The 20804-nt window shown below is 53.9% G+C and overlaps 1 protein-coding gene across 1 annotated transcript in view; it reads left to right on the top strand.

Annotated features, from left to right (window-relative positions):
* LOC116937613 (DNA cross-link repair 1A protein-like) overlaps positions 1-20804 on the top strand; it is a 51719-nt gene that overhangs the window by 28415 nt on the left and 2500 nt on the right. The window contains exons 5-7 of the mRNA XM_032944766.2: positions 8505-8650; positions 14756-14913; positions 17526-17652. Of these exons, the coding sequence (XP_032800657.2) occupies positions 8505-8650; positions 14756-14913; positions 17526-17652 (431 nt within the window). The remainder of the gene's footprint in view (positions 1-8504; positions 8651-14755; positions 14914-17525; positions 17653-20804) is intronic.

Genomic DNA, 20804 nt, shown 5'->3' with positions numbered 1-20804 from the left:
CAGCGCTAGAGATTGGGGGTCACAGTGCTAGAGATGGGGGTCACAGTGCTAGAGATGTGGGTCACAGTGCTAGAGATGGGGGTCACAGTGCTAGAGATGTGGGTCACAGTGCTAGAGATGTGGGTCACAGTGTTAGAGATGTGGGTCACAGTGTTAGAGATGGGGGTCACAGTGCTAGAGATGTGGGTCACAGTGCTAGAGATGTGGGTCACAGTGTTAGAGATGTGGGTCACAGTGCTAGAGATGTGGGTCACAGTGTTAGAGATGTGGGTCACAGTGTTAGAGATGGGGGTCACAGCGCTAGAGATGTGGGTCACAGTGCTAGAGATGTGGGTCACAGTGCTAGAGATGGGGGTCACAGTGCTAGAGATGGGGGTCACAGTGCTAGAGATGTGGGTCACAGTGCTAGAGATGTGGGTCACAGTGCTAGAGATGTGGGTCACAGCGCTAGAGATGTGGGTCACAGTGCTAGAGATGGGGGTCACAGTGCTAGAGATGTGGGTCACAGTGCTAGAGATGTGGGTCACAGTGCTAGAGATGTGGGTCACAGTGCTAGAGATGGGGGTCACAGTGCTAGAGATGGGGGTCACAGTGCTAGAGATGGGGGTCACAGTGCTAGAGATGTGGGTCACAGTGTTAGAGATGGGGGTCACAGCGCTAGAGATGGGGGTCACAGTGCTAGAGATGTGGGTCACAGTGCTAGAGATGTGGGTCACAGTGTTAGAGATGGGGGTCACAGCGCTAGAGATGGGGGTCACAGCGCTAGAGATGTGGGTCACAGTGCTAGAGATGTGGGTCACAGTGCTAGAGATGTGGGTCACAGTGTTAGAGATGGGAGTCACAGTGTTAGAGATGTGGGTCACAGTGCTAGAGATGGGGGTCACAGTGCTAGAGATGGGGGTCACAGTGTTAGAGATGGGAGTCACAGTGTTAGAGATGTGGGTCACAGTGCTAGAGATGGGGGTCACAGTGCTAGAGATGGGGGTCACAGTGTTAGAGATGTGTTGCACAGCGCTAGAGATGGGGGTCACAGTGTTAGAGATGGGTGTCACAGCGCTAGAGATGGGGGTCACAGTGCTAGAGATGGGGGTCACAGTGCTAGAGATGGGGGGTCACAGTGCTAGAGATGTGGGTCACAGCGCTAGAGATGTGGGTCACAGTGTTAGAGATGGGGGTCACAGTGTTAGAGATGTGGGTCACAGTGCTAGAGATGGGGGTCACAGTGCTAGAGATGTGGGTCACAGTGCTAGAGATGTGGGTCACAGTGTTAGAGATGGGGGTCACAGTGTTAGAGATGTGGGTCACAGTGCTAGAGATGGGGGTCACAGTGCTAGAGATGTGGGTCACAGTGCTAGAGATGTGGGTCACAGTGCTAGAGATGTGGGTCACAGTGCTAGAGATGTGAGTCACAGTGCTAGAGATGGGGGTCACAGTGCTAGAGATGGGGGTCACAGTGCTAGAGGTGGGGGTCACAGTGCTAGAGATGTGGGTCACAGTGCTAGAGATGGGGGTCACAGTGCTAGAGATGGGGGTCACAGTGCTAGAGATGTGGGTCACAGTGCTAGAGATGTGGGTCACAGTGCTAGAGATGTGGGTCACAGTGTTAGAGATGGGGGTCACAGTGCTAGAGATGTGGGTCACAGTGTTAGAGATGGGGGTCACAGTGTTAGAGATGGGGGTCACAGCGCTAGAGATTGGGGGTCACAGTGCTAGAGATGGGGGTCACAGTGCTAGAGATGTGGGTCACAGTGCTAGAGATGGGGGTCACAGTGCTAGAGATGTGGGTCACAGTGCTAGAGATGTGGGTCACAGTGTTAGAGATGTGGGTCACAGTGTTAGAGATGGGGGTCACAGTGCTAGAGATGTGGGTCACAGTGCTAGAGATGTGGGTCACAGTGTTAGAGATGTGGGTCACAGTGCTAGAGATGTGGGTCACAGTGTTAGAGATGTGGGTCACAGTGTTAGAGATGGGGGTCACAGCGCTAGAGATGTGGGTCACAGTGCTAGAGATGTGGGTCACAGTGCTAGAGATGGGGGTCACAGTGCTAGAGATGGGGGTCACAGTGCTAGAGATGTGGGTCACAGTGCTAGAGATGTGGGTCACAGTGCTAGAGATGGGGGTCACAGCGCTAGAGATGGGGGTCACAGTGCTAGAGATGTGGGTCACAGTGCTAGAGATGTGGGTCACAGTGTTAGAGATGGGGGTCACAGCGCTAGAGATGGGGGTCACAGCGCTAGAGATGTGGGTCACAGTGCTAGAGATGTGGGTCACAGTGCTAGAGATGTGGGTCACAGTGTTAGAGATGGGAGTCACAGTGTTAGAGATGTGGGTCACAGTGCTAGAGATGGGGGTCACAGTGCTAGAGATGGGGGTCACAGTGTTAGAGATGGGAGTCACAGTGTTAGAGATGTGGGTCACAGTGCTAGAGATGGGGGTCACAGTGCTAGAGATGGGGGTCACAGTGTTAGAGATGTGTTGCACAGCGCTAGAGATGGGGGTCACAGTGTTAGAGATGGGTGTCACAGCGCTAGAGATGGGGGTCACAGTGCTAGAGATGGGGGTCACAGTGCTAGAGATGGGGGGTCACAGTGCTAGAGATGTGGGTCACAGCGCTAGAGATGTGGGTCACAGTGTTAGAGATGGGGGTCACAGTGTTAGAGATGTGGGTCACAGTGCTAGAGATGGGGGTCACAGTGCTAGAGATGTGGGTCACAGTGCTAGAGATGTGGGTCACAGTGTTAGAGATGGGGGTCACAGTGTTAGAGATGTGGGTCACAGTGCTAGAGATGGGGGTCACAGTGCTAGAGATGTGGGTCACAGTGCTAGAGATGTGGGTCACAGTGCTAGAGATGTGGGTCACAGTGCTAGAGATGTGAGTCACAGTGCTAGAGATGGGGGTCACAGTGCTAGAGATGGGGGTCACAGTGCTAGAGGTGGGGGTCACAGTGCTAGAGATGTGGGTCACAGTGCTAGAGATGGGGGTCACAGTGCTAGAGATGGGGGTCACAGTGCTAGAGATGTGGGTCACAGTGCTAGAGATGTGGGTCACAGTGCTAGAGATGTGGGTCACAGTGTTAGAGATGGGGGTCACAGTGCTAGAGATGTGGGTCACAGTGTTAGAGATGGGGGTCACAGTGTTAGAGATGGGGGTCACAGCGCTAGAGATTGGGGGTCACAGTGCTAGAGATGGGGGTCACAGTGCTAGAGATGTGGGTCACAGTGCTAGAGATGGGGGTCACAGTGCTAGAGATGTGGGTCACAGTGCTAGAGATGTGGGTCACAGTGTTAGAGATGTGGGTCACAGTGTTAGAGATGGGGGTCACAGTGCTAGAGATGTGGGTCACAGTGCTAGAGATGTGGGTCACAGTGTTAGAGATGTGGGTCACAGTGCTAGAGATGTGGGTCACAGTGTTAGAGATGTGGGTCACAGTGTTAGAGATGGGGGTCACAGCGCTAGAGATGTGGGTCACAGTGCTAGAGATGTGGGTCACAGTGCTAGAGATGGGGGTCACAGTGCTAGAGATGGGGGTCACAGTGCTAGAGATGTGGGTCACAGTGCTAGAGATGTGGGTCACAGTGCTAGAGATGGGGGTCACAGTGCTAGAGATGGGGGTCACAGTGCTAGAGATGTGGGTCACAGTGTTAGAGATGGGGGTCACAGTGCTAGAGATGTGGGTCACAGTGTTAGAGATGGGGGTCACAGTGTTAGAGATGGGGGTCACAGCGCTAGAGATGGGGGTCACAGTGCTAGAGATGGGGGTCACAGTGCTAGAGATGGGGGGTCACAGTGCTAGAGATGTGGGTCACAGCGCTAGAGATGTGGGTCACAGTGTTAGAGATGGGGGTCACAGTGTTAGAGATGTGGGTCACAGTGCTAGAGATGGGGGTCACAGTGCTAGAGATGTGGGTCACAGTGCTAGAGATGTGGGTCACAGTGCTAGAGATGGGGGTCACAGCACTAGAGATGGGGGTCACAGTGCTAGAGATGGGGGTCACAGTGCTAGAGATGGGGGTCACAGTGCTAGAGATGTGGGTCACAGTGCTAGAGATGTGGGTCACAGTGCTAGAGATGTGGGTCACAGTGCTAGAGATGTGGGTCACAGTGCTAGAGATGTGGGTCACAGTGCTAGAGATGTGGGTCACAGTGCTAGAGATGGGGGTCACAGTGCTAGAGATGTGGGTCACAGTGCTAGAGATGTGGGTCACAGTGTTAGAGATGTGGGTCACAGTGCTAGAGATGTGGGTCACAGTGCTAGAGATGTGGGTCACAGTGTTAGAGATGGGGGTCACAGCGCTAGAGATGGGGGTCACAGTGCTAGAGATGTGGGTCACAGTGCTAGAGATGGGGGTCACAGTGCTAGAGATGTGGGTCACAGTGCTAGAGATGTGGGTCACAGTGCTAGAGATGGGGTCACAGTGCTAGAGATGGGGGTCACAGTGCTAGAGAGGGGGGTCACAGTGCTAGAGATGTGGGTCACAGTGCTAGAGATGTGGGTCACAGTGTTAGAGATGGGGGTCACAGTGCTAGAGAGGTGGGTCACAGTGCTAGAGATGGGGGTCACAGTGCTAGAGATGGGGGTCACAGTGCTAGAGATGGGTGTCACAGCGCTAGAGATGGGGGTCACAGTGCTAGAGATGTGGGTCACAGTGCTAGAGATGTGGGTCACAGTGCTAGAGATGTGGGTCACAGTGCTAGAGATGTGGGTCACAGTGCTAGAGATGTGGGTCACAGTGCTAGAGATGGGGGTCACAGTGTTAGAGATGTGGGTCACAGTGTTAGAGATGGGGGTCACAGCGCTAGAGATGTGGGTCACAGTGCTAGAGATGTGGGTCACAGTGCTAGAGATGGGGGTCACAGTGCTAGAGATGGGGGTCACAGTGCTAGAGATGTGGGTCACAGTGCTAGAGATGTGGGTCACAGTGCTAGAGATGGGGGTCACAGTGCTAGAGATGGGGGTCACAGTGCTAGAGATGTGGGTCACAGTGTTAGAGATGGGGGTCACAGTGCTAGAGATGTGGGTCACAGTGTTAGAGATGGGGGTCACAGTGTTAGAGATGGGGGTCACAGCGCTAGAGATGGGGGTCACAGTGCTAGAGATGGGGGTCACAGTGCTAGAGATGGGGGGTCACAGTGCTAGAGATGTGGGTCACAGCGCTAGAGATGTGGGTCACAGTGTTAGAGATGGGGGTCACAGTGTTAGAGATGTGGGTCACAGTGCTAGAGATGGGGGTCACAGTGCTAGAGATGTGGGTCACAGTGCTAGAGATGTGGGTCACAGTGCTAGAGATGGGGGTCACAGCACTAGAGATGGGGGTCACAGTGCTAGAGATGGGGGTCACAGTGCTAGAGATGGGGGTCACAGTGCTAGAGATGTGGGTCACAGTGCTAGAGATGTGGGTCACAGTGCTAGAGATGTGGGTCACAGTGCTAGAGATGTGGGTCACAGTGCTAGAGATGTGGGTCACAGTGCTAGAGATGTGGGTCACAGTGCTAGAGATGGGGGTCACAGTGCTAGAGATGTGGGTCACAGTGCTAGAGATGTGGGTCACAGTGTTAGAGATGTGGGTCACAGTGCTAGAGATGTGGGTCACAGTGCTAGAGATGTGGGTCACAGTGTTAGAGATGGGGGTCACAGCGCTAGAGATGGGGGTCACAGTGCTAGAGATGTGGGTCACAGTGCTAGAGATGGGGGTCACAGTGCTAGAGATGTGGGTCACAGTGCTAGAGATGTGGGTCACAGTGCTAGAGATGGGGTCACAGTGCTAGAGATGGGGGTCACAGTGCTAGAGAGGGGGGTCACAGTGCTAGAGATGTGGGTCACAGTGCTAGAGATGTGGGTCACAGTGTTAGAGATGGGGGTCACAGTGCTAGAGAGGTGGGTCACAGTGCTAGAGATGGGGGTCACAGTGCTAGAGATGGGGGTCACAGTGCTAGAGATGGGTGTCACAGCGCTAGAGATGGGGGTCACAGTGCTAGAGATGTGGGTCACAGTGCTAGAGATGTGGGTCACAGTGCTAGAGATGTGGGTCACAGTGCTAGAGATGTGGGTCACAGTGCTAGAGATGTGGGTCACAGTGCTAGAGATGGGGGTCACAGTGTTAGAGATGTGGGTCACAGTGTTAGAGATGGGGGTCACAGTGTTAGAGATGTGGGTCACAGCGCTAGAGATGGGGGTCACAGCGCTAGAGATGGGGGTCACAGTGCTAGAGATGTGGGTCACAGTGCTAGAGATGTGGGTCACAGTGTTAGAGATGTGGGTCACAGTGCTAGAGATGTGGGTCACAGTGCTAGAGATGTGGGTCACAGTGCTAGAGATGTGGGTCACAGTGTTAGAGATGTGGGTCACAGTGTTAGAGATGGGGGTCACAGCGCTAAAGATGGGGGTCACAGCGCTAGAGATGGGGGTCACAGTGCTAGAGATGGGGGTCACAGTGTTAGAAATGGGGGTCACAGTGGTAGAGATGGGGGTCACAGTGTTAGAGATGGGGGGGTCACAGTGCTAGAGATGGGGGTCACAGTGTTAGAGATGGGGGTCACAGTGTTAGAGATGGGGGTCACTTCGCTAGAGATGGGGGGGTCACAGCGCTAGAGATGGGGGGGTCACAGCGCTAGAGATGGGGGTCACAGTGCTAGAGATGGGGGTCACAGTGCTAGAGATGGGGGTCACAGTGCTAGAGATGGGGGTCACAGTGCTAGAGATGGGGGTCACAGTGTTAGAGATGGGGGGGGTCACAGTGTTAGAGATGGGGGTCACAGTGTTAGAGATGGGTGTCACAGTGCTAGAGATGGGGGTCACAGTGCTACAGATGGGGGTCACAGCGCTAGAGATGGGGGTCACAGTGCTAGAGATTGGGGGGTCACAGCGCTAGAGATGGGGGTCACAGTGTTAGAGATGGGGGTCACAGTGTTAGAGATGGGGGTCACAGTGTTAGAGATGGGGGTCACAGTGTTAGAGATGGGGGTCACAGTGTTAGAGATTGGGGTCACAGCACTAGAGATGGGGGTCACAGTGCTAGAGATGGGGGGGTCACAGCGCTAGAGATGGGGGGGTCACAGCGCTAGAGATTGGGGGGGTCACAGCGCTAGAGATTGGGGGGGTCACAGCGCTAGAGATGGGGGGTCACAGTGCTAGAGATTGGGGGGGTCACAGCGCTAGAGATGGGGGGGTCACAGCGCTAGAGATTGGGGGGGTCACAGCGCTAGAGATGGGGGGGTCACAGCGCTAGAGATGGGGGTCACAGTTTTAGAGATGGGGGTCACAGTGTTAGAGATGGGGGTCACAGTGCTAGAGATGTGGGTCACAGCGCTAGAGATGGGGGTCACAGTGCTAGAGATGGGGGTCACAGTGCTAGAGATGGGGGGGTCACAGTGCTAGAGATGGGGGTCACAGCGCTAGAGATGGGGGGGTCACAGCGCTAGAGACGGGGGTCACAGTGCTAGAGATGGGGGTCACAGCGCTAGAGATGGGGGGGTCACAGCGCTAGAGATGGGGGGGGTCACAGCGCTAGAGATTGGGGGGGTCACAGTGCTAGAGATGGGGGGGTCACAGCGCTAGAGATTGGGGGGGTCACAGCGCTAGAGATTGGGGGGGTCACAGCGCTAGAGATTGGGGGGTCACAGTGTTAGAGATGGGGGTCACAGTGTTAGAGATGGGGGTCACAGCGCTAGAGATTGGGGGGGTCACAGCGCTAGAGATGGGGGGGTCACAGCGCTAGAGATGGGGGTCACAGTGTTAGAGATGGGGGGGTCACAGTCCTAGAGATGGGGGTCACAGTGTTAGAGATGGGGGTCACAGTGCTAGAGATGGGGGTCACAGTGCTAGAGATGGGGGTCACAGTGTTAGAGATGGGGGTCACAGCGCTAGAGATGGGGGTCACAGTGTTAGAGATAGGGGTCACAGTGCTAGAGATGGGGGTCACAGTGTTAGAGATGGGGGTCACAGTCCTAGAGATGGGGGTCACAGTGTTAGAGATGGGGGTCACAGTGCTAGAGATGGGGGTCACAGTGCTAGAGATGGGGGTCACAGTGCTAGAGATGGGGGTCACAGCGCTAGAGATGGGGGTCACAGCGCTAGAGATTGGGGGGGTCACAGCGCTAGAGATTTGGGGGTCACAGCGCTAGAGATTGGGGGGGTCACAGCGCTAGAGATTGGGGGGGTCACAGTGCTAGAGATGGGGGGGTCACAGCGCTAGAGATTGGGGGGGTCACAGCGCTAGAGATTGGGGGGGTCACAGCGCTAGAGATTGGGGGGTCACAGCGCTAGAGATTTGGGGGGGTCACAGCGCTAGAGATGGGGGTCACAGCGTTAGAGATTGGGGTCACAGCGCTAGAGATGCGGGGGTCACAGCGCTAGAGATTGGGGGGGTCACAGCGCTAGAGATTGGGGGGGTCACAGCGCTAGAGATTGGGGGGGGTCACAGCCCTAGAGATTGGGGGGGGTCACAGCCCTAGAGATTTCCACCCTCCGTGTCTCTCTCCACCCTCCCACCCCTGCCCCCCCAGGTACTGCAGCCCCGAATTTTGCTTCCCCTCTCAGGAGGAGACGGTCGAGGCGGTGGCGATGCTGGCGGTCGAGGCACTGGCGCTTGACCCGTCCACCCTCTTCGTGGTGGGCTCCTACACCGTCGGCAAGGAGAAGGTCATCATTGGTGAGCCGCAGGGCCCTCGCTCGCACACACAGACACACACAGCGTTACCACTCACACAGACACAGTGGTACCACTCACATAGACACAGTGGTATCACTCACACAGACACAGACACACGTTACCACTCACATAGACACACGTTACCACTCACACAGACACCACTCACACACACACACGTTACCACTCACACAGCCACACGTTACCACTCACACAGACACACGTTACCACTCACACAGACACACGTTACCACTCACACAGACACAGTGGTACCACTCACACAGACACAGACACACGTTACCACTCACATAGACACAGCACTACCACTCACACAGACACCACTCACACACACACACGTTACCACTCACACAGACACAGTGGTATCACTCACACAGACACAGACACACGTTACCACTCACACAGACACAGCACTACCACTCACACAGACACAGTGGTACCACTCACACAGACACACGTTACCACTCACACAGACACAGTGGTACCACTCACACAGACACAGACACACGTTACCACTCACATAGACACAGCACTACCACTCACACAGACACACGTTACCACTCACACAGACACAGCGTTATCACTCACATAGACACCACTCACACAGACACAGCGGTACCACTCACACAGACACAGTGGTATCACTCACACAGACACAGACACACGTTACCACTCACACAGACACACGTTACCACTCACACACACACACGTTACCACTCACACAGACACATGTTACCACTCACACAGACACATGTTACCACTCACACAGACACACGTTACCACTCACACAGACACCACTCACACAGACACAGCACTACCACTCACACAGACACACGTTACCACTCACACAGACACACGTTATCACTCACACAGACACACGTTACCACTCACACAGACACACGATACCACTCACACAGACACCACTCACACAGACACAGCACTACCACTCACACAGACACACGTTACCTCTCACACAGACACACGTTACCACTCACACAGACACAGCGTTATCACTCACATAGACACACGTTACCACTCACACAGACACGTTACCACTCACACAGACACAGTGGTACCACTCACACAGACACACGTTACCACTCACACACACACAGCGTTACCGCTCACACAGACACACGTTACCACTCACACAGACACAGTGGTACCACTCACACAGACACACGTTACCATTCACACAGACACACGTTACCACTCACACAGACACACGTTATCACTCACACAGACACAGTGGTACCACTCACACAGACACACGTTACCTCTCACACAGACACACGTTACCTCTCACACAGACACACGTTACCACTCACATAGACACAGCACTACCACTCACATAGACACAGCGTTATCACTCACATAGACACCACTCACACAGACACCACTCACATAGACACCATTCACATAGACACCACTCACACAGACACACGTTACCACTCACACAGACACAGCGTTATCACTCACACAGACACCACTCACACAGACACAGCGTTATCACTCACAGACACAGCATTATCACTCACCTAGACACAGCATTATCACTCACATAGACACCACTCACACAGACACAGCGTTATCACTCACATAGACACCGCTCACATAGACACAGCACTACCACTCACATAGACACCACTCACATAGACACAACACTACCACTCACATAGACACAGCGTTATCACTCACACAGACACAGCGTTATCACTCACAGACACAGCATTATCACTCACCTAGACACAGCATTATCACTCACATAGACACCACTCACACAGACACAGCGTTATCACTCACATAGACACCGCTCACATAGACACAGCACTACCACTCACATAGACACCACTCACATAGACACAACACTACCACTCACATAGACACAGCGTTATCACTCACACAGACACAGCGTTATCAGTCACATAGACACCACTCACACAGACACAGCACTACCACTCACACAGACACCACTCACATAGACACAGCACTACCACTCACACAGACACCACTCACATAGACACAGCACTACCACTCACACAGACACCACTCACATAGACACAGCGTTACCGCTCACATAGACACCACTCACAGAGACACAGCGCTACCGCTCACATAGACACACCGTTGTCACTCACATAGACACCACTCACATAGACACAGCGTTATCACTCACATAGACACAGCGTTACCACTCACACAGACACCACTCACATAGACACAGCACTACCACTCACACAGACACCACTCACATAGACACCACTCACACAGACACCACTCACACAGACACCACTCACACAGACACCACTCACACAGACACAGCACTACCACTCACACAGACACCACTCACACAGACACAGACACACGTTACCACTCACATAGACACAGCACTACCACTCACACAGACACACGTTACCACTCACACAGACACACGTTACCACTCACACAGACACAGCGTTATCACTCACATAGACACCACTCACACAGACACAGCGGTACCACTCACACAGACACACGTTACCACTCACACAGACACACGTTACCACTCATACAGACACACGTTACCACTCACACAGACACACGTTACCACTCACACAGACACACGTTACCACTCACACACACACACGTTACCACTCACACAGACACATGTTACCACTCACACAGACACATGTTACCACTCACACAGACACACGTTACCACTCACACAGACACCACTCACACAGACACAGCACTACCACTCACACAGACACACGTTACCACTCACACAGACACACGTTATCACTCACACAGACACACGTTACCACTCACACAGACACATGTTACCACTCACATAGACACACGTTACCACTCACACAGACACACGTTACCACTCACACAGACACACGTTACCACTCACACAGACACACGTTACCACTCACACAGACACACGTTACCACTCACACAGACACACGTTACCACTCACACAGACACACGTTACCTCTCACACAGACACAGTGGTACCACTCACACAGACACAGCGTTATCACTCACACAGACACACGTTACCTCTCACACAGACACACGTTACCACTCACATAGACACAGCACTACCACTCACATAGACACAGCGTTATCACTCACATAGACACCACTCACACAGACACCACTCACATAGACACCACTCACATAGACACCACTCACACAGACACACGTTACCACTCACACAGACACAGCGTTATCACTCACACAGACACCACTCACACAGACACAGCGTTACCACTCACATAGACACACATTACCACTCACACAGACACAGCACTACCACTCACATAGACACAGCGTTATCACTCACATAGACACCACTCACACAGACACAGCGTTATCACTCACATAGACACCGCTCACATAGACACAGCACTACCACTCACATAGACACCACTCACATAGACACAACACTACCACTCACATAGACACAGCGTTATCACTCACACAGACACAGCGTTATCAGTCACATAGACACCACTCACACAGACACAGCACTACCACTCACACAGACACCACTCACATAGACACAGCACTACCACTCACACAGACACCACTCACATAGACACAGCACTACCACTCACACAGACACCACTCACATAGACACAGCGTTACCGCTCACATAGACACCACTCACAGAGACACAGCGCTACCGCTCACATAGACACACCGTTGTCACTCACATAGACACCACTCACATAGACACAGCGTTATCACTCACATAGACACAGCGTTACCACTCACACAGACACCACTCACATAGACACAGCACTACCACTCACACAGACACCACTCACATAGACACCACTCACACAGACACCACTCACACAGACACCACTCACACAGACACCACTCACACAGACACAGCACTACCACTCACACAGACACCACTCACACAGACACAGCGTTATCACTCACATAGACACACGTTACCACTCACACAGACACAGCACTACCACTCACACAGACACCACTCACATAGACACAGCGTTATCACTCACACAGACACCACTCACACAGACACAGCACTACCACTCACACAGACACCACTCACATAGACACACCGTTATCACTCACACAGACACCACTCACACAGACACAGCACTACCACTCACACAGACACCACTCACATAGACACAGCGTTATCACTCACACAGACACAGCGTTATCACTCACACAGACACAGCACTACCACTCACATAGACACCACTCACACAGACACAGCGTTACCACTCACATAGACACCGCTCACATAGACACAGCACTACCACTCACATAGACACCACTCACATAGACACAGCGTTATCACTCACATAGACACCACTCACACAGACACACAGCGTTATCACTCACACAGACACAGCGTTATCACTCACATAGGCACCACTCACACAGACACAGCGTTATCACTCACACAGACACAGCACTACCACTCACACAGACATTGTATCTGCGTGTGTGTGTCCGTGTGTGTGTGTCCGTGTGTGTGTGTCCGTGTGTGTGTGTCTGTGTGTGTGTGTCTGTGTCTGTGTGTGTATCTGTGTGTGTATCTGTGTGTGTATATCTGTGTGTGTATCTGTGTGTGTGTGTGTATATCTGTGTGTGTATCTGTGTGTGTGTATCTGTGCATGTGTCTGTGTGTGTGTATCTGTGTGTGTGTGTATCTGTGTGTGTATCTGTGTGTGTGTATCTGTGTGTGTATCTGTGTGTGTGTCTGTGTGTGTGTGTATCTGTGTGTGTGTCTGTGTGTGTGTATTTGTGTGTGTGTATCTGTATGTGTGTGTGTATCTGTGTGTGTGTCTGTGTGTGTGTATCTGTGTGTGTGTGTGTGTCTGTGTGTGTGTATCTGTGTGTGTGTATCTGTGTGTGTGTGTGTATCTGTGTGTGTGTGTATCTGTGTGTGTGTATCTGTGTGTGTAACTGTGTGTATCTGTGTGTGTGTATCTGTGTGTGTCTGTGTGTGTATCTGTGTGTGTGTCTGTGTGTATCTGTGTGTGTGTGTATCTGTGTGTGTGTGTGTATCTGTGTGTGTGTATCTGTGTGTGTGTGTGTATATCTGTGTGTGTGTGTGTATATATCTGTGTGTGTGTCTGTGTGTGTGTGTAACTGTGTGTGTCTGTGTGTGTGTGTATCTGTGTGTGTGTGTATCTGTGTGTGTGTGTATCTGTGTGTGTGTGGGTGTATCTGTGTGTGTGTGTGTATATATCTGTGTGTGTGTGCTGTGTGTGTGTCTGTGTGTGTGTGTGTAACTGTGTGTGTCTGTGTGTGTGTGTATCTTTGTGTGTGTATCTGTGTCTGTGTGTATCTGTGTGTGTGTGTCTGTGTGTGTGTGTCTGTGTGTGTCTGTGTGTGTGTATCTGTGTGTATGTATCTGTGTGTGCGTGTATCTGTGTGTGTGTGTGTATCTGTGTGTGTATCTGTGTGTGTGTCTGTGTGTGTATCTGTGTGTGTATCTGTGTGTGTGTGTGTATCTGTGTGTGTGTATCTGTGTGTGTGTATCTGTGTGTGTGTGTGTCTGTGTGTGTGTATCTGTGTGTCTGTGTGTATCTGTGTGTGTATCTGTGTGTGTGTCTGTGTGTGTGTGTATATATCTGTATCTGTGTGTATCTGTGTGTGTATCTGTGTGTGTGTGTGTGTGTATCTGTGTGTGTATCTGTGTGTGTGTCTGTGTGTGTGTATCTGTGTGTGTATCTGTGTGTGTGTGTGTGTGTATCTGTGTGTGTATCTGTGTGTGTATCTGTGTGTGTATCTGTGTGTGTGTGTGTATCTGTGTGTGTATCTGTGTGTGTGTGTGTATATATCTGTATCTGTGTGTATCTGTGTGTGTATCTGTGTGTGTATCTATGTGTGTGTGTGTGTATCTGTGTGTGTATCTGTGTGTGTGTATCTGTGTGTGTATCTGTGTGTGTGTCTATGTGTGTGTGTGTAACTGTGTGTGTATCTGTGTGTGTATCTGTGTGTGTGTCTATGTGTGTGTGTGTATCTGTGTGTCTGTGTGTGTGTGTATCTGTGTGTGTGTCTATGTGTGTGTGTGTATCTGTGTATCTGTGTCTGTGTGTGTGAGAGTAGCCGTGGCCGAGGTGCTCAACTGCAAGGTGGCCGTGACGCCTGACAAGTTGAGGATCCTTCGCTGCCTCGACCTGGAGTCTCTGGGCGCCCAGCGACTCACCACCAGCTGGGCCTCCACTCAGCTCCACGTCCTGCCCATGGCTCGGCTCACCCTGCAGGTGGAGCCGTGTGGGAGACGCTGAGACCCTGGGGTCAGGGTTCAAGCCCTGGGTCTGGGTGTCTCTCTCTCTCTCAGGGGGTTCACAGTGGCCGTGTGGGAGACGCTGAGACCCTGGGGTCAGGGTTCAAGCCCTGGGTCTGGGTCTCTCTCTCTCTCAGGGGGTTCACGGTGGCCGTGTGGGAGACGCTGAGACCCTGGGGTCAGGGTTCAAGCCCTGGGTCTGGGTATCTCTCACTCTCTCTCTCAGGGGGTTCACAGTGGCCGTGTGGGAGACGCTGAGACCCTGGGGTCAGGGTTCAAGCCCTGGGTCTGGGTGTCTCTCTCTCTCAGGGGGTTCACAGTGGCTGTGTGGGAGACGCTGAGACCCTGGGGTCAGGGTTCAAGCCCTGGGTCTGGGTGTCTCTCTCTCAGGGGGTTCACAGTGGCCGTGTGGGAGACGCTGAGACCCTGGGGTCAGGGTTCAAGCCCTGGGTCTAGGAGACCTACAGAGGGCGGGACGTGGTGGTGGTGGTGGTAGTGACGGTGATCGTGGTGGTGGTGGTGGTGGTGAGGGTGGTGGTGATGGTGGTGGCGGTGACGACCCTGCTTGTGGTGATGGTGGTGGTGATAGTGGTGATGATGGTGGCGGTGATGGTGGTGACGGTGGTGGTGGTGGTGGTGACGGTAGTTGTGACAGAGACTGTGGTAGTGGTGGTTGTGGTGGTTGTGGTGATGGTGGTGATGGTGGTGATAGTGATGATGATGGTGGTGATGGTGGTTGTGACAGAGACTGTGGTTGTGGTGGTTGTGGTGATGGTGATGGTGATGATAGTGGTGATGATGGTGGTGGTGACGGTAGTTGTGACAGAGACCGTGGTTGTGGTGGTTGTGGTTGTGACGGTGGTGGTTGTGGTGGTTGTGGTGATGGTGGTGGTGGTGGTGATAGTGGTGATGATGGTGGTGATGGTGGTGACGGTAGTTGTGACAGAGACTGTGGTTGTGGTGGTTGTGGTTGTGACGGTGGTTGTGGTGGTTGTGGTGGTGGCGGTGATAGTGGTGATGATGGTGGTGGTGATGGTGGTGGTGATGGTGATAGTGACGGTAGTTGTGACAGAGATTGTGGTTGTGGTGGTTGTGGTGGTTGTGATGGTGGTTGTGGTTGTGACGGTGGTTGTGGTGGTTGTGGTGATGGTGGTGGTGATAGTGGTGTTTATGGTGGTGATGGTTGTGATGGTGGTTGTGGTGGTTGTGGTGGTTGTGGTGGTTGTGATGGTGGTTGTGGTGGTTGCGGTTGTGACGGTGGTTGTGGTGGTTGTGGCTCTTGTTGTGGTGGTTGTGCTTGTGACTGTGGTTGTGCTTGTGACAGTGGTTGTGACGGTGGTTGTGGTGGTTGTGGTTGTGACAGTGGTTGTGGTGGTTGTGGTTGTGACGTGGTTGTGGTTGTGACGGTGGTTGTGACGGTGGTTGTGGTGGTTGTTAAGTGGTTGTGGTTGTGACGGTGGTTGTGACGGTGGTTGTGGTGGTTGTGGTGGTTGTTAAGTGGTTGTGGTTGTGACGGTGGTTGTGACGGTGGTTGTGGTGGTTGTGGTGGTTGTGGTGATGGTGGTGGTGGTGGTGATGGTGGTGATGATGGTGGTGATGGTGGTGGTGATGGTAGTGGTGACGGTAGTTGTGACAGAGACTGTGGTTGTGGTGGTTGTGGTTGTGGTGGTTGTGGTGGTTGTGGTGATGGTGGTGATGATGATGGTGGTGGTGATGGTGGGGGTGACGGTAGTTGTGACAGAGATTGTGGTTGTGGTGGTTGTGGTGGTTGTGATGGTGGTTGTGGTTGTGACGGTGGTTGTGGTGGTTGTGGTGATGGTGGTGGTGATAGTGGTGTTTATGGTGGTGATGGTTGTGATGGTGGTTGTGGTGGTTGTGGTGGTTGTGATGGTGGTTGTGGTGGTTGCGGTTGTGACGGTGGTTGTGGTGGTTGTGGCTCTTGTTGTGGTGGTTGTGCTTGTGACTGTGGTTGTGCTTGTGACAGTGGTTGTGACGGTGGTTGTGGTGGTTGTGGTTGTGACAGTGGTTGTGGTGGTTGTGGTTGTGACGTGGTTGTGGTTGTGACGGTGGTTGTGGTTGTGACTGTGGTTCTGGTGGTTGTTAAGTGGTTGTGGTTGTGCCGGTGGTTGTGCCGGTGGTTGTGGTGGTTGTGGTGGTTGTTAAGTGGTTGTGGTTGTGACGGTGGTTGTGCCGGTGGTTGTGGTGGTTGTTGTGGTGGTTGTGGTGGTTGTGGTGGTTGTGATGGTGGTTGTGGTGGTTGCGGTTGTGACGGTGGTTGTGGTGGTTGTGGCTCTTGTTGTGGTGGTTGTGCTTGTGACTGTGGTTGTGCTTGTGACAGTGGTTGTGACGGTGGTTGTGGTGGTTGTGGTTGTGACAGTGGTTGTGGTGGTTGTGGTTGTGACGTGGTTGTGGTTGTGACGGTGGTTGTGGTGGTTGTTAAGTGGTTGTGGTTGTGACGGTGGTTGTGACGGTGGTTGTTGTGGTGGTTGTTGTGGTGGTTGTGGTTGTGACGGTGGTTGTGCCGGTGGTTGTGGTGGTTGTGACGGTGGTTGTGGTGGTTGTTGTCTCCGGCGGTGGTGGCCATGGCAGGGCCTGGCACGTCACCTCGCCGGCTTCCCAGGCCGCTACGGCCGCCTCGTGGCCTTCAAGCCGACCGGCTGGGCCTACAGCGGCACCACCCCACGGCCACAGACGCGGGGCAACGTCACCATCTACGGTGAGGGGGGGTGGCAGCACCAGTGGTGCATTGTGGGTAGTGTTGTGGGGAGAGAGAGGGGGGGGCAGCAGCAGTGGGGCATTGTGGGTAGTGTGGTGGAGAGAGGGGGGGGCAGCACCAGTGGTGCATTGTGGGTAGTGTGGTAGAGAGAGAGGGGGCAGCAGCAGTGGTGCATTGTGGGTAGTGTGGTAGAGAGAGGGGTGGCAGCAGCAGCGGTGCATTGTGGGTAGTGTGGTAGAGGGGGGGGGGCAGCACCAGTGGTGCATTGTGGGTAGAGTGGTAGAGAGAGAGGGGGCAGCAGCAGTGGTGCATTGTGGGTAGTGTGGTAGAGAGAGGGGTGGCAGCAGCAGTGGTGCATTGTGGGTAGTGTGGTAGAGAGAGGGGGCAGCAGCAGGGGTCCATTGTGAGTAGTGTGGTGGGGAGAGAGAGGGGAGGGGGCAGCACCAGCAGTGGGGCATTGTGGGTAGTGTGGTAGAGAGAGGGAGGGGCAGCACCAGTGGTGCATTGTGGGTAGTGTGGTAGAGGGGGGGGAGGGGCAGCAGCAGTGGGGCATTGTGGGTAGTGTGGTAGAGAGAGAGGGGGCAGCAGCAGTGGTGCATTGTGGGTAGTGTGGTAGAGAGAGGGGTGGCAGCAGCAGTGGGGCATTGTGGGTAGTGTGGTGGAGAGAGAGAGGGGCAGCACCAGTAGGGCATTGTGGGTAGTGTGGTGGAGAGAGAGAGGGGGGAGGGGCAGTAGCAGTGGGGCATTGTGGGTAGTGTGTTGGAGAGAGAGAGGGGGGGGGCGGCACCAGTGGGGCATTGTGGGTAGTGTGGTAGAGAGAGGGGGGGCAGCAGCAGTGGTGCATTGTGGGTAATGTGGTAGAGAGAGAGGGGAGGGGCAGCAGCAGTAGGGCATTGTGGGTAGTGTGGTGGAGAGAGAGAGGGGGCAGCACTAGTGGGGCATTGTGGGTAGTGTGGTGGAGAGAGGGGGGGCAGCACCAGTGGTGCATTGTGGGTAGTGTGGTAGAGAGAGAGAGAGGGGAGGGGAGGGGCAGCAGCAGTAGGGCATTGTGGGTAGTGTGGTAGAGAGAGGGGGGACAGCAGCAGTGGGGCATTGTGGGTAATGTGGAGAGAGAGAGAGGGGGGTGGGCAGCAGCAGTAGAGCATTGTGGGTAATGTGGAGAGAGAGATAGAGGGGGGTGGGCAGCAGCAGTGCAGCATTGTGGGTAATGTGGAGAGAGAGAGAGGGGGGGCAGCAGCAGCAGTAGGGCATTGTGGGTAGTGTGGTGGAGAGAGAGAGAGGGGGGTGGGCAGCAGCAGTAGGGCATTGTGGGTAGTGTGGTGGAGAGAGAGAGAGGGGGGTGGGCAGCAGCAGTGGAGCATTGTGGGTAGTGTGGTAGAGAGAGAGGGGGGAGGGGCAGCAGCAGTGGTGCATTGTGGGTAATGTGGTAGAGGGGAGGGGAGGGGCAGCAGTGGTGCATTGTGGGTAGTGTGGTAGAGAGAGGGGTGGCAGCAGCAGTGGTGCATTGTGGGTAGTGTGGTGGAGAGAGAGAGAGGGGGGGCAGCAGCAGCAGTAGGGCATTGTGGGTAATGTGGAGAGAGAGAGAGAGAGGGGGGTGGGCAGCAGCAGTAGAGCATTGTGGGTAATGTGGAGAGAGAGAGAGAGGGGGGTGGGCAGCAGCAGTGCAGCATTGTGGGTAATGTGGAGAGAGAGAGAGGGGGGGCAGCAGCAGCAGTAGAGCATTGTGGGTAATGTGGTGGAGAGAGAGAGAGGGGGGTGGGCAGCAGCAGTGGAGCATTGTGGGTAGTGTGGTAGAGAGAGAGGGGGGAGGGGCAGCAGCAGTGGTGCATTGTGGGTAATGTGGTAGAGGGGAGGGGAGGGGCAGCAGTGGTGCATTGTGGGTAGTGTGGTAGAGAGAGGGGTGGCAGCAGCAGTGGTGCATTGTGGGTAGTGTGGTGGAGAGAGAGAGAGGGGGGGCAGCAGCAGCAGTAGGGCATTGTGGGTAATGTGGAGAGAGAGAGAGAGAGAGGGGGGTGGGCAGCAGCAGTGGAGCATTGTGGGTAACGTGGCGTCCTCTTAGGGGTGACACGTGGCACCCCTGCGCCTCGCTGCACTTGCCCCGGCCGCCCCCACTCCCCGCACGAGGCTACCCGGGTGACCTTCGCCTGCAGCTTTGCGAGCGGTGGCGCCGCGGTTAGCGCTGGCGGCGCCGCGAACTTCGTCACCCGAGTTCGATTCCCGCTCGAGGCCAACGCCGGTCCTGGGCCTCCCCTAGGTCGGCTCGGCCTCAAGTGAGTCACCTGGTGCTGTTGTGCAGTAGTAAACATCGCCGCCACTGGGGAGAGACAAAGGCGGCCGGGCGTGGTGCTGCTGCTGCTGCTGGGCCACCCACCCCCCTCTGTGTGTGCCACAGTGCCGGTAGCCTTCATAGACGCTGCTGCTGCTACTCGCTAACAGCAGCACTTGCCCCTGCAGTCTGTTAAGGCTACATGGGGGATCTTTGTCTGTGTGTGTCTGTGTGTCTGTGTGTGTGACTGTGTGTGTTTCTGTGTGTGTGTGATTGTGTGTGTGACTGTGTGTGTGTATCTGTGTGTGCCTGTGTGTGTATGTGTGTGACTGTATGTCTGTGTGTGTTTGTGTATCTGTGTGTCTGTGTGTGTGTGTGTGACTGTGTGTGTGTGTGACTGTGTGTGTGTGACTGTGTGTGTCTGTGTGTGTGTGTGACTGTGTGTGTGTGACTGTGTGTGTGTGTCTGTGTGTGTGTCTGTATGTGACTGTATGTCTGTGTGTGTGTGACTGTGTGTGTGTGACTGTGTGTGTGTGACTGTGTGTGTGTGTGCGTGTGTGACTGTGTGACTGTGTTTGTGTGTCTGTGTGTGTGTGTGACTGTGTATGTGTGTGTGACTGTGTGTGACTGTCTGTGTGTCTGTGTGTGTGTGACTGTGTGTGTGTGTGACTGTGTGTGACTGTGTGTGTCTGTGTGTATGTAACTGTGACTGTGTGTGACTGTGTGTGTGTGTGACTGTGACTGTGTGTGTATGTGTGTGTGTGTGTGTGACTGTGTGTGTGTGACTGACTGTGTGTGTCTGTGTGTGTGTGTGACTGTGTGTGTGTGTGTGAGACTGTCTGTGTGACTGTGTGTGTGACTGTGTGTGTGTGACTGTATCTGTGTG

Source organism: Petromyzon marinus, unplaced genomic scaffold (genome assembly GCF_048934315.1).
Source record: "Petromyzon marinus isolate PM22_M1 ecotype Great Lakes invasive population unplaced genomic scaffold, UKy_Petmar_22M1.pri1.0 PM_Scaffold_73, whole genome shotgun sequence".
Taxonomy (NCBI): domain Eukaryota; kingdom Metazoa; phylum Chordata; class Hyperoartia; order Petromyzontiformes; family Petromyzontidae; genus Petromyzon; species Petromyzon marinus.
Note: the sequence above shows the minus strand (reverse complement) of the source record. Positions and strands in the feature narration are given on the sequence as shown.